Source organism: Fundulus heteroclitus, chromosome 17 (genome assembly GCF_011125445.2).
Source record: "Fundulus heteroclitus isolate FHET01 chromosome 17, MU-UCD_Fhet_4.1, whole genome shotgun sequence".
NCBI classification, from domain to species: Eukaryota; Metazoa; Chordata; class Actinopteri; order Cyprinodontiformes; family Fundulidae; genus Fundulus; species Fundulus heteroclitus.
The window spans coordinates 16143534-16158396 of NC_046377.1; the positions used below are offsets into that span (position 1 = coordinate 16143534).

At 40.1% G+C, this 14863-nt stretch overlaps 1 protein-coding gene across 8 annotated transcripts in view; it reads right to left on the bottom strand.

The window, feature by feature from the left end:
* anks1b (ankyrin repeat and sterile alpha motif domain containing 1B) overlaps positions 1–14863 on the bottom strand; it is a gene marked incomplete at its 5' end in the record, with an annotated part of 190637 nt that overhangs the window by 3111 nt on the left and 172663 nt on the right. For 2 of the 8 annotated variants that reach the window (XM_036149152.1, XM_036149155.1), the window contains 4 exon segments: positions 5893–6060; positions 8691–8831; positions 10706–10792; positions 12308–12379. In XM_036149152.1, the coding sequence (XP_036005045.1) occupies positions 5893–6060; positions 8691–8831; positions 10706–10792; positions 12308–12379 (468 nt within the window). 8 annotated transcript variants of the gene reach the window in all.

Consider the following 14863-nt stretch of genomic DNA (forward strand, 5'->3'; position numbering starts at 1 on the left):
TTATCGACCTAATATACAGATTTGGTCTGAAACAACTCCTTTGACTTACTTCTAACTTAAAACATTTATACCTTCCACACAAGCCAGGTGAGTGGGCTAAGAAAGCCCACTACTAGAACTAGACCAAATGCAGGAACATTGGTTCCTCGACCTCTAAAGACCATTTTGCTGTGGTTCTGCAAAGATGCTGCAGCTATCGGGCCTTTTGTAGGTATTGTTAATGTCACCATGAACACTTAAGAGGAGGTTTAAGAAAGTTATATTCAAGAATAACATCTTTGGTTCACCAAGTCACCATAACAACTAGTAGATGCTATCTAAAGCCAAATGGTTGCTCAAATATTTTTCACATTTCTTTCCTACTATCACAAATGTAAATGTGGAGATGACTAAATCCTACTGGGACCTTCACAAGAACCTGCTGCTTTGATACCAAGATTATTCAGGTAGGCAACAGACATCACTGGTAAGTCTGATGTGAAATTAGGCAAAAGAAAAAAGAAGCAACTACCGTATTTTTCGGACTACAAACCGCACTTTTTTTTCATAGTTTAACCGGTCCTGTGACTTGTATATCAAATTTAAATAGCAATTCATATAGACCAACATGAACCAAGGAGTAAACATTACCGTCTATAGCCGCTTGTGAATACTATATGCTGCTCTTGTACTACTTAAAAATTTATTGAAACATTAACTTATAGAAAACAAAGCCTGAACATGTTTATATGTTGTTACACTGTGTCAGTCTGCGTTCATACAGCTCAAAGGGCCCAGACCGAGACAGAACCCTGCTAATAGGCTGTACGCTAAGCTAATACCAGCTAGCGCTAGCTTACAGGTCTGTTGTCCAGGCGTTCTACAACTTCACTGATGCACGTGAGCTTTATGTTGCTCTCAAACATCCGCGTTGTACTGTTAGCTTAGCATGTAGCATCGTTAGGCTCACGGTTTAATTTCAGCGTAATTTTGACAACTTCAGCACTGAAATGCGGTGAATGAGAACTTTCCCGGTTAGAGTTGCTGGGTTGCTAATTTACCCCATTCAACTTCCCGGGTATGTTCCATAATATTCCACCAGTTGTGGATGCAGCTGTGTAGTTAAATAAATGCCTATAGTCTGGTCCGACTTATAGTCCGAAAAATACGATAATGACCACTGTCGAGCACGATGGAAAATCTGTAACACTGTGGACCTGTTCCCCTTTTAAAGACCCTGAGGATCCCTGTTCGCGCATGGCATCATGAACCTTTAAGGACATTTTTAAGTACAAAAATGGACTCTGCAATTAAACTGAGAATTACTTATAATTTGTTCTTGTAGAAAGCAACACGGAAATGCTTTTGTATGACACAAAACTCAGTTTCTTTTATGACCCAAATCCTACAGGAACGTTGTGGGCTGAGCTGAAGAGAAGAACAAAAAGGATTGGTCTAAGATGCCTGTGTGCACCAACCTGGTGAAATTCTACATTTAGTGCTCCTCCATTGATTAAAGTGGGTTGTTCAAATATTAACAGCAGATACACTAGTGATACTGGCATCAGTAGGTTTGTTGCATTTATATTAAGGCTTTTTACAAAGAGTGGAAACGAATCTGCTGCATTTATGCTTTTTCAAACTCTACAATATGAATGTCTTTAATGAAGGTCGGCTTTACCAAAGCCAACGCAGCAATGTTACTAAAATATGAATATGGAGAAGAGATTGTAAGGGAAAAAAAAGCAAACGGGACAAACAAAATAGCAGTTTTGAATGGATAAAACTGTAGGAAATCAAGTGGAAATAAAGAACAGAAGAAGGAAAAGTGTGAAGGACCTGGAACTGAGCTTTGTAAGGAAGATGGAAGAGTCGAGGGGGTGGAAGAGGAGGGTGAAGAGGAGGCCGGTGAGGGGTGTAAATATGGCCCAGTGACCAGCGGCTGCAGGGAGACATGATAACCTACAGGAGGGCAGAGGTCATACTAGTCAAAGTGGGCGAGCTCCACAAACACTGACATCAGCAGGCAGCACTGCAAAACTATAATGACACAGCAGCTCACTTAAAATCACAGCAAAACCATGGCAACGATGTGGCAGCAAATTCATTGCCTTGGCAACAGCGTAGGACAGCAGTTCAGCCAAACTCAAGCTGGAAAAAGCGATGTTACGCCACATTAATCCACCAAATTCTGCATGGCAACAGCTAAAGAGACTTTGGAAAATTAGTCCTTTCAACCCTAACATCAAAGTGTCAATGTCTCCTTCCTAAAGAGAAAAAAAATCTGTTTTTATATATGTGCATTTTTTTTTTGTTCTGTTTTTGTGGTTGAATTATATTTTAATTGTTCTGTGTCCCCAGGAGAAGGAAATGGTGCAGCTTTGAACCAGAATCCCTAAGAAGTCCAAGATTTTCTATCTCTCCAGGGCATTACTTATGATGAACCAGAACTGGATCTGCTAAATATCGCCCAGGCAAAGGCTGGTTTTAAAAATTTACCATTTCAAAACTACTAAAATTGTCTTCTTTGTATTGTTTAAAGTATTTCTAATGAGGTGTTGCTCTTCGTTTACTGGTTTGAGCTCACTGCTGTTCACTCACACATTTCTCTTGTTTACTAGGAAGAAAATGGCTGTTTGGAAAAGTCATGGCATAGAAATTAAAGGGGTGCTGCCTAAAAAACCCTGCTATTAAATAAAATAACCCCAGTGTTATTTTACAAAGAGAAAAATCTGAAAATATTCTGCACAATAAACATGTTTACATAAAAACTAGGGAATTCAGCAGATCCTTATTCCACATTTACATGTGTACAACTGTAAGTAAAAAAAATAATAATCAAAAATGCTACATCTTTTAAATAACTCACTGATTTATCTCACTTGTAAGCAAAAGCAAAACAGCTTTAACTTTTAGGTTGACTGATTAAACAGACCTAATGTTAATTTTGATCGAAATTGTACTTTTTTTTTTTTTTTTAAATGAGACTGAACTGGTAACACTTGGATAGAATCATATTACTTTTAGATTTCTTATAAGTTGGGTATATTGATAACTAAAAATATTATGTTTTCTTAAAAATGTGTATGCCTTGCTTTTTTTCTTTTTGGTAGTTATTCTGACCCGAAATGCTCTACAGGTTCTGTTTACTGTTTCACACAGGAAGATCATTGGTGGCCTCCTTTACAGCTTAACAGAAATTAGCTTTAGCTTTCCCATAAATAACAACCCAATACAAATATAATGAGAGTTTAAGGGTTCAAAGAACAGCAGGCACATAAAAAGCTGTGACGTTTTTTAAGGTTGGATCTTGGCTAGATTCTGCCTCCATAGCCAACTATTCTGGATTTAAACTAAATGAAAATGCAGAGAAGGTTATTAACTCTGGGTAACATATTCAATGTTTTTAAGACAGAGTCAAGGAATTCTTAATTATCACTTTAAGGCGTATCACTGTTTGTTTTCTTGAGAATATCCACAATTATAAATAATGAACATTGCAGTTTCAGCTCTCAGATGGATCGGCTTTTTAATAATTCACTCTTACTGATAATTAGCATATACGAGTTCCTGAATTTCTTTCAGCAGCTTTTAACCTGCATAAATCTATGTTTCTGAAGGTTATATTTCTGTTATTTGCTCTTCCCACTGTCCTCCGTTTATCCAAAGACAACTGCTGGAGAAACCTTTTTACCAGCAGTTTCTCCTCAGGGTTTTATATCACTCCTGAGCTTTATAAAGTCGTTAAGCCTACAAATTTTACCTCGGGGCCCTCTAACATACAGACATGCCTGGAAGACTTTTAAAGTTTTGAACCCACAAGGCATCCTAACGAGATCCCTGGACTACCTGGGTTCTTTTAATGAGCCGCAGCAGAAGGTTGACTCCAAGCTAAAGATTTAACAACAAAGTTGGTTAGCAGCAGTAAGAAGGAGTAAATCATCAGCCCCTTTAATTCACCAACGGGTGGGGGTATGCAGTGACTGTGGAGAAATCCATGCTGGCAAATAACAAGTGTTAATTTTATATCCCATATAAATTAGGAAGTCAATATACCACCCAATTCTGTTTATAGCTATTATTTATGGAGCTCTAGGCAGCCAAGAAGCTCAGTTGCCACGACAGACTACAGCAGCTTTGCAACAAGCCTTTATTACAGCGCTGGCAAGCTTTCCCATCTACGTTTGGAGTCAGAATTACACGTCTGCCTTAAAATAAAATAGACTCGCGTTACTGTTCTGCACCCGCCTTGACTAAAAGGGGCAAAATTGCATCAGACCAGCATCGAACAGGCTCTAAATGCAAGTTCAGCCTAGCTTAGGGGAGACACTAATACCAGCCCACACATGCTGCCATATAACAGAGAATCCTGCAGTGTTTTTTTGGCCTGCTGCACACCACAAGCCATTAACTGTCCCATTTACACGCATGAACACCAAGGAGGAAAAAAAAATAAATAAAAAACTAATAATGGTTAATGTGGTGGTTGCAGACTCAGCAGAATGCGTGCACATTTCCCCGTCGTCCATCATCTCTGTACTGTAGCCATGTGATCGCTCACAAACACAGCACGCGGGCTCATTAACTGTCTTTTCTCCGCTCGCTGCCCTTTCAGCAGCATCTCACTTCTAACTTTAGACGGCGGGGCCATCCCTCTGACGCCACTGTTCACCACCATCATGCGCCACCCTCTGAAACAAGATACCTGAGCCCTGCAGACGTGCATGTTACTGCGACTATTTTAAAACCCCGGCGGAGGGTTAGCGCATTGTTGACAGACTCACTTAAGGGTGCTATGACTACAAGAGACATGCCACTTTAACACAGACCAATGCTTATATCACCCTGGCTGTCAATACCTACACTTAGTTTGACGGAGAATGTTATTAGTAACAAATGAAAGATAAAATTTCTGTTTTTTGTTACACCTTCCATCAATCGATTCATATGTTCATCCATGCTCAGTCATCCGTTAGCCTTGCGCACACTGGATAACTGTGGGCACTTGATAGTAGCACTACTATAGGCTGGTAGTATTATAGAGTTCTTGATGGCAATCCCATAAAAACCATGCTTCTTTTCAACAAAATTACATATTGACACCTAATTTCTGGCCAGATTTTAACATCCTTTAGTCTACATATTTTTGGTTGAGTTGCAAAGCTCTCTGTTGAGGCTGACAGACTTTCATTAGATATTCACGAGGTACAACTAGCGCAGCATCAGTGGTAGGATTCAAGCTTAACTACATGGAGCTGATGCAAATGCATTGAAAATATTAGTCTTTTAAAGCCCTGCACAATACTGCATTCTCAATGAGAATCTAATAAGCATTTAATAGACTGGCAACTTAGCACCAAGGTATTTTAAACTTTTTTTTTTTTTTTTAGCACACAACTCTCACAAACCCAAAGTGAGCAAGCAAGCCTCCAAGGAGCACAATGCAAACAAGCCTCATCAATCAGCCGAGCGCATAAAAGACTGCAGGGACAGCAAGACCGAGTAGAAGCTTAACAGATTAAACGTCCACATAAACCTTTGCCACACTGTCCACTGGGCCAGGACACACACAGAAGACACAAGCAGCACAAGATCAGGAATGAGAGACGAGGGAGTCGGAAATGAGCAGGGAGAAGATGCCAGGATGGCTCGGATTCATGGACGGTCGGGTGAAAATGGGGGTTAATAGAATGATGTTAGTGTTGCATTAAAAGCTATTAAAACAACGCTTAACTTGAGTTCAGGGGGTTAAAAGGTGATATGAAGTGAAAATCCATCCCTAGAGTAGTTTTTGATTGCTGAAGAACCGGCTAATAAGATTTAAGCCACTTTCACTTCAACAGTTTACACGTTTGAATGTAAATTTTTGCAAGTTCTGGATGGATTTTCTCTTGCTGCTGTACCGATGCTTACTGATTTGCGGATGTTGACGCGGGGTTTGGGGACAGGCTTGCCGGGCTTGCTGTCAAAGCTTTCCGGAAGCGTCGCTGATCCATGGCCGCTCTTCCTGGCTTGCAGAGCTAGCTGGTAGGCCACCTCAAAGGCCTGGCCAAGTGTCAGGATGATCTCATAGGCCAGATTCTGAGAAGACAGGAAACATTTATGAGAATAAGATTGTTTTATTATTATAAACATTACATTTTTATAATATTCAGAAGCCCATGATGAGTAGGGAGGCATGTTCACCTTTGCTGAGGGTGAACAAAATATGTTTTGAAGTTCATGCTATAGAGCAGGGCATCAGAGGCATTAGAAAAGCAATGTTCTGCTAAAAGCTTAAGAAGCTCTTCTCCAACTCCAACCCTGACATACTGTAGGTGGCAGGGCATTCAGATAATCAGTGACTACAAGCCCATATCCCCAGTCCTAGGCATCTGCAACCAAGGCAGTGTTGACTCCTGACCAACAGCACTTAATACTCGCTGTTTCTCCAAAGTCAGAGCTGTGCCAAGCAGGATCGATGTCTGCAAAGCTGCAGGTCCTGATGGCATTCCTGTACGTGTGCTCAGCACGCGTTGGGAAGCTGGTGGCGGTTCTGGCTGAGGTGTTTAATCTGTCTTTGGCCCATTCTGTGGTACTGACCTGTATTAACCCCATCTCTATCGTGCAGATACCTAAACACGCCACTCCAAATCCTTCTTACCCAATAAACACATCATTAGAACAGGAGCACCAAAGAGGCCGTCTCCATTGGGCTGTCCTGTCACACCTGGACAGTAATGACACATATGCCAGACTCCTGTTCGCTGACTGCAGTTCAGTATTCAACTCGGTCATTCCCTCAAAGTCAATCACCAAACTCACACATCTGAGCATTAGCACCTCCGTTTGCGACTAATTAGAGGACTTTCTGACCGAACAATCCCAATATGTAGGGACTGTCATTGCTCCTCCACCCAGACCTTCAGCAATGTTGTATCACAAGGCCATGTGGCGAGTCCGTCTCCCTATTACCTCTTAACTAACGAATACAGACCAATACATATTGTTCAAATAATTGTTCAAAGAATAGGTTTGCTGATGACACCACCGTGATTGGCCTCACCAAGGATAATGATGAGTCAGCCTACAGGGAGCAGGCCCTGTAGTGTCAGGACAACAACCTGCTGCTCAACACTCAGAAGACCAAGAAGCTGATGGTTTCAGACAGAAGGCTGGCATTTATCCCCCCATCCATGGTGTGTCCAGCTTCAAATTCCTTGGAAACGTTATCACACATAACCTCACATGGACAGTTCACTGCTCCAACCTGGTCAAGAAGGCTCATCAGTGTCTAGGACTAAGGACAAACCAACTCCATTCAGCTTTCTAACCTTCTGTAATCACAGCTTGTCTCGGTTATTGCTCTGTCGCAGACCAGAAGGTGTTGCAGAGGGTGGTGAAAACACCCCAGGAAGCCCCGATTTCCTGATACTGAGGTCATTTACAGGAAACGCCGTGTCAGGAGGGATGTTATGATCAGGAAAGACTCTAGCCACCCAGCACAGAGACTGTCTTCCTGCCCCCTGGGAGGTGCTACAGAAGCTGCCGCACCAGAACAAGGAGGTTCAGGAAGGGCATTTTCCCCACACTGTAAAAAATGTACTAAAAAGTAAAGCCCTATTTGTGCGGGATTAGTGTTACCTAGGGACGACACGTGATGTTCAATAATTACGAGATTGTCTGTGTTGTTAATCCTGTGCGAATGTGCCACATCAGTGATATGTAAAGTAAACATACCCCCGCAAATGACCCACTATATTTTGCTGAACTCAGAGGTCCTGTGATCATACTAATCAAATGTGAATCGGCATCTCTATGATTTGGACTGAAAATTGGCTGGATCTGATGCGGTAATAGGACGTTTTTGTTCCCTGGGCACATTTTTATTTGTTTTTGGTGAAGAACGGAGACTGCATTGAGTTGTTGGTCAGCAAAACCCTATTGGAAAAAAGCCCAAAACAAGCCCAATAAGCATCAAAGAGCCCGTTTCTGTACTGTGGAAAAGCTTAATGTTGCATTTTCTGTCAGTGAAACTGTCTGGGAATGTAACCGGACAGATATTAACTGGCTGTCTCTAGCGAGGCTGCACAGTGCGACGGACAGGAGAATGGGTTCTGTTGGAAAAGTGACGAGCCCAAATAGACGACTGCATGTCCAAAAACAAGCACTGAACCTGCAACTTTTTACAAGCGACTTTAAAGAGAGAGCCCAAAGTCCCAAGTAGGCAGCACTGCTTCTGTTTCACAGCTGCTCACATTCACAGTATGCAGCAGAGATGTCCGTAAATCTCCTCAAATCTCAGGCTTGAGCTGGTGTAGGGGGCTAATTTATTTATTACATGAGATCCCTAGGTAAAACTAATCCCTCGCGAATAGTGTTTTAAGTAATTTTTTCTTGAAACGAGTGCATTTGTCCTTGATGTGAGCAGGTAAATAAGATTATCTGCCAATGCAATGAGTATTTTTACCCCTAAAATATTATGATTAGATATCATGCACTTGAAATAAGATGCTGGACATGAGTTGTTCCTATTTTAAATGGAAAATCTTATTCCACTGGCAGATCATTTAAACTTGCCTGCTCAAATCAAGGACAAATACATTAATACTTACTTTTAGTTCCCTTTTTGCAGCGCACTGCTGTCTCCCAGCCCTCTGATTTTCCCTAATACCCCCCCCCCCCACACACACACACACGATATGGCCATAACCAAGAGTATAAGGACTGACCACATCAAAAGCAGTGAAGACATGGCAGTAGTGGTGACTGGATTTGAGGTCTTTGGTGATGTAGGCAAATGTAGACAGATCTTCTGGATCCTGAGCTGCACATGAGATGTTGCGAATCTCGTGCTCCGCTATGATGTTCTGCTAAGAGAGAGGAAAAGGAGCATAAAAAGGGGGGAAAGAGGCATTTATAATCTTCACAGTCTGAGGAAAAACAAGCTGATTTATTATTTATCCCACTATCAAAATGAATATTGCAAAGGCTTGGTTTTGAAAGTTTTTAGAAGTTACTGTTGAAATTTCTCTTCTGGTTAAATCAGCAGAGAAATTCAGTCTTTTTGTTGTGTTAATTAAGGCACTAAATTATACATCATCAAAACCTTAAAGGAAGGGATTTCTTTTACTTTAGCAGTAACTTTTGTGCTAAGTGAAGGAAATTTCAAACTAAAAATTAAATCTTTCTTCTGAGGAAAACCTGATCTAAGTATTTATTAATATCACGGGGGATGAGTTAGAGATAGTTTCTGGATATCAGCCGTCCTTCTGCGCTTTGACAGAGAAGCTGATTTAAGGAGGATTTTGATTCAACATTCCTGTGAAAAACTAAAACATCACTTTCTTCTAATCTATCAGTCTTATTATTTTTATCAATTGCTCTTTTTTAAAGCAATTTCAGCACTTTTGTGAGGAAAGTATTACAATGCTACAGATTATAGATGAGCGTGTCGTAATCTGTGTCGACAATAATATAAATCTTTAGTGGACATTATAGTGGTGAAATATTATATTTATTTTTAAAACTGCTGTGTTTTAGGAGATTCCCTGCTGTCTGTCTGTGTATCTGCAGGTTTTTTTTTATGCCTGTTGCCATACTGCTCAGTCTGCTTCCCTATCAAATAGTTAGGGGGTATTTCAAGACGGGTGATCACAAACATGATGAGACGACACCCAGGCGCTAAAAAATAAATAAAACAGAAAGACAAATCCACCATAATTGTTTTTTTAAAGCTGTAAAATCTGCTAAAGTTAGACACGCTGTCGTCTTTCTCCGAATAAGAGATAACAGAAACATTTAAACGTTTAACACTTTGCCTGTTTCTGCAGAAGCCCAAAAAAATTTACTTCAGCATGTTTTAATTAAATTTAGCGTGGTAGTTAATGTTAATCCAGACAAAGTGTTTTTCTCTTCAAGTTGCATTTATTAGTAAACTGGGATTGCTTTCTTTCCTGTTCAGCATCATGAACAATCAGGCTCCATTTGTATACCCATAAAGAATAAATATTTTAGACCTGTATTTTATTTTATGGTTCATCTATTATATAGCCACGTTGCATTAACAAAAATGACCTGTTGTGAACATTATAATATTTAAAGTTTTCCATATTTCCCGTTGATAAAATAGGAACATGGCTGAATTTCCTCCTTGTTCAATGCTCTTAAATATGAATGCATGAGATAAACGTCGTTTTTATAAAATTATTCAGACGTAGTGTAACTCCAGCTGCATGGTTTGGGATGCCCCATGAATGAGCATCCATCCACAAGGCCATCTCCTAAACCAAACCTCATATCTAACACACTGGGTGTAGTTTTAGGCTCTTAGGTCCATTACTCTGGTTGGGCAGACAGTTGGTGATTTTTTACTTCTTCCATCCACTATCTTTTTCAGACCTTTCACCAGGAACCATACTTTGTCTTCCAGATCTGTGCTTTGACATTCTGCCTGAGATCTTTATCATCATCACCTGAGGGCCAACTTTTACGTAATAAAATGCTCCTTTAAGTCCAGATAAGGAAGACGAATTCATGTCATCTGCTGTTTTATAAATGCCTGTCTTTGTTCTTTACCCGTAGCTCACCCTCATGTAGTCCCTGAAGATTGTGGCCCTTGTGTGCAACCACACGTTTTAATCCTGTTCAGAGTCAGACATGGCACCTCTGAATGTCACTCTTTCCTTCATGTTCGCTGACCTTTACGTGTTATTTACTGTAGGCGTCGACGCTTCTGTGTTGTTACCTTATTGGTGGCATCGATGAACTTCACTCCTTTGTAGGACACGGAGAGGACGATGGTCGGTACTTTCTTCATCTGTTCTGTCGACTTCTTGTGAGGGCACAGGGCATAAGATGTGGAAACAAAAAGAAAAGGCAGCGGTGACTTTTAAACTTCACTCTTCAACGCGCCTCAATGAAGCGGATTTCAATCATGACTTCCTTCTAGATTAAAACCATATCATCTCCATGGGTCACACTCAGGAGAATCAACAGAAAGTGCATTTTGAACCCAATTAACAGTAGCAGCCAGATTCAGGGCTTCTACAGTATATCTCATCTAATTCCTTTTAATTACATACCCATATTGAAGCCATTATGCAGCAAAAAGCCCTAGCTGACAGAAAGTGTCATATATATATATATATATATATATATATATATATATATATATATATACACACACACACACACACACAAGTTCTCTCTCTTTTCCTTTCTGTCACTATGTATCACCACTGCACCCCGACCCTGTTAGGAACTGGTAATGCCAAAAATCTGCCACCAGCTGCTCAGCTTCACTCGCCTGTCTGTGAAGTTCGAATTTAAACCCCCTGTTTTTGGTCAAGGCACGGATAAAAGGAGCTACGCTGGGAAACAGGACAGGTGAGGGTGGAAAGGAGTGGAGGGACATCAACAACGTACACCTGCTTACAACCTTGACGTGTTGCTAAAGGTGAGTACAGCAAGGACAAAGACATTTAGATGCAATAAAAATGGAGAAAAGAGGACATGGTGCTGTGCTCATGAATATTAAAAGCGAACTTTACACTGCAGTAGCTCAGAATGAGAGTGTGAAAAGAACAGTCAAAAGGAGAGGTGTCTGTGTTAGGGTGAAAGAAAATGCAGATAATAATGGCAACAAAGAAGGAAAAAATAAAGAGCAGATAGGCTGTAAGACTAACAAGATACAGTGAGTTTTAAAAGGCTACAGCCTATAAGAAAACTTTCATTTTTAACAATAGGGACCTGATTTGACCCATTTAGCTACTTTTTAATTGTCTAAAATCTAAACCTTTGCCTGCATTAAAACTATTTAATGGCATGAGATTTTCCAAAGGTAAACATGATCAAAACATTTTTTTTTTATAGGAAATGCATCTAAACTGGACTGACATCAGTTATACATTATTTACTTCCTGTCATGGGATTACCTCTGCTCATGACAAGAAGGCTGGAAAATGGTTTGTGTGCTGATTTTTTTATATTCTTAAATCACAGTTTCTTTTAAAAATAATTAAATTGGTGTAACACTTTAGATTTATACCTCCAAACTGATCGGTGTGTGTCTCTCGTTTGCTATAATTGAACACTGTTGCCAGTTTCTGTCAGTTCTGGTTGGAAATTCTGGTTCATGTTGAATAATGTTCTCTGACGACAAACTCTGCCTCTTAAAATACGCAGCAGGCGTCCCGTTGTGAATGCATAGCCTGTAACAGCAGCCATCTACCGATGTCTATAGAAATGTCCATGTGTGGTTTCTTCTCAGCCAGTACAGAACGTCCTCATAATTACGGCAGTTTTATATTAAAATGGAGGAAGTGAAGCGCATTAGACTGAGCTTTACCCTCATTTTAGCGCAGGCGTCTTGCGTCGACTCCGTCCCTCTCAGCTCCTTCACCAACATGGAGCCCAGGTACTGTTGAAAACACACAAACGGCATGTTTTTAGAGCAGATTACAGCCGCGTAATAAAACCTGTTTGTGCTCAGCTGGATGCATTGGCAGGTCAACAAACTGAAGCTCAGGAAGAAGGAAGAAGTGTCAGTCTCCTCGTTCAGACGGCTTTGGTCTTAAAGGATTCCTTCGCTAATTAGACTCTGTTAAAGTAGGTTTACCATTGGGGGAATATTTTTATATCCAGGCTTTATGTCTTATCCTGTTTTAAAAATTGCATTATCCCTTCATCTGTTCATCCAACCATCCAATTATCTAACCAGCAATAATTCATCAGTCTGTCAGATCCTCCATCCTTCCATCTGTCTTTATTCGTCCATCCTGCAGTCTGAGTGTTTCATTTATTATTATTTTTAACCACTGTAGAAATATCTGAAATAAACTGTCAAGAAGTTTTCAAAGAAGAGTCTGAACTCTCATCTCCAAACAAGTCTGGAAAAAACTAAATTTTTTTGTTTGATAGTTAATTTGTTTCTCTTTATTAAAAGCAAACCTATATTCTAAGACCACGACGTGTACAACCCGCTTTTATTCTGCAGTTTGATCCGGGCAGAAATGACTGATTTAGATGTAAAAGCCTCCCCCGTCTACGACTGATAAAACAGTCAAATGATGAACAGACCGTCCTGCTGACAGTAATGACGCTCCTCCTGGGTCCCCGCATTGACAGCAGCTTTGGTGTAGTAGGCAAGCGAGTGAATCTGGCTTAAACAACAAATCCAAGGTTAATGACTCTTTGTCTTTACGTCTAAAGTTTTGACTAAAGTGCTTTTAGAACAGGGTGTTCTTAGATGCGCACAAACACTGGCAGCAGTGACTAAATGAACCTTTAAAGGCGTCTGAAGGTCCATCAGCACCGATCATTCAGTCTGGATGTCACTTCACTGTCAGCCATTCACAACAAGCAGAATTTAATTTAAACCAAATGGTGACAGGATTTAACAGCGTCCATGTTTACATCAAACCCGTCCAGCTTATGGAAGAGACCCTGGCTCTAAAGTGGGATCATAACGAGGCTTTTAGTCAATTAGATGGGAACTACTTGAAGATGTCTGGTCTCCTCTGTTCAACTTGGCACCAAATGACTCAGATGAAGCGCTTTATATTGACCTCTTTTCATATATCTTACATCTAGAAGAATCAGTGTTTCTCTTCCTGAATTATGCTTCTTAAAATATCCAGAGGGTCGCCTGAAAACGGCGATGCTTTTCCCTGAGTGAAGATAATGACATTAAGATCACGGTTGTGTCAGAGTTGATGGCAGCTGTCCTGGAAATCGCATTACACCAGATCTCCGTGTCAGGCCTTGTTGTGCATCAAAAGCTCTTTTTATGGGGTTAAAGTTTCCTCCGCAGGGCTCATGTGTAGGACAGTACTCTGGTAAAGTTAAGCTGTTGTACTCTGTGCATATGATAGCATGAATCTACTGAATTTCATTAATTTGGCAATTTATTGCAGTAATTATTTCTAAATAGCTTCATATTAGTAGCCTTTTGAATATGTGTATAAGGGGGAAAAAACAACCTGGTCTTCCCTTTGAGTGCCTTTATTCATTGACAAGCATAATCTTGAACCAAGTTATTTTAAATTCCAGATTTGGAGAAATCTGGATTGGGAAAATAGCATGTGGAAAATATTTGCTTTTACAGATGTTATCTTAACTCCTTTTGTCTGTGCATCTTATTTAAAGTCTGAACACAGTGGAAACAACTTTCCAGATTTCCCAGGGAATCTTTATATATGACAAAAAAAAAAAATCTGGTAACGTTAAGAAGTTTTGACATTAGAAACTATATTCCTAAGCATTAAATCTAAATGTGCCGTCTTTCAGATGATCCCTCTGATCTGAAATCTGTTAGAGATTTAATTAAATCTATCCAATTTTAGTTACTAACCCCTTTACTTCTTGGTTTTCCTTGGGGAACAAATCAGTTGTGGCAAAGATTTATTTATTACCACGATTCAAAAGGGGGAAGGACAAGAGAACATGCAGTACATGTAGTAAAAAAGCTTTTACTACATGTATTCCAGCCATTTCCAGTAAGGAATACTAAAAAGTTCAAAACTGCCAGAACTGTGACACGAAGGCTGGACAAGACCCAGAGTTTATGTTGGTAGGAAAATAAAAAGAGGCATTTGTGGACGATTTTGGCAAATTCATCTAATTTGCTTCTACCAGAGGATACGCTACATGACGTGTTTTTTTTATTTTCCAAAACCACAATTTGTCTTTTTTATGATTACTCTTCTGGTAATTTTGGTTAATTAAAAAAAAAAATCTGTTTGAGAATCAGGGTTCGTTGTTTTCAAGACGTACTGATTTAACCTCTCCTAAAGTCTACACTCAGTTTTGTGTCTGTAATACTGGATTTGTCGTCTGCAGGGATGTTTGGCTGCGGGGTTTTGTTAAATTATGGCCTTACATTGTTTTCCGTGCTGTGGTGATA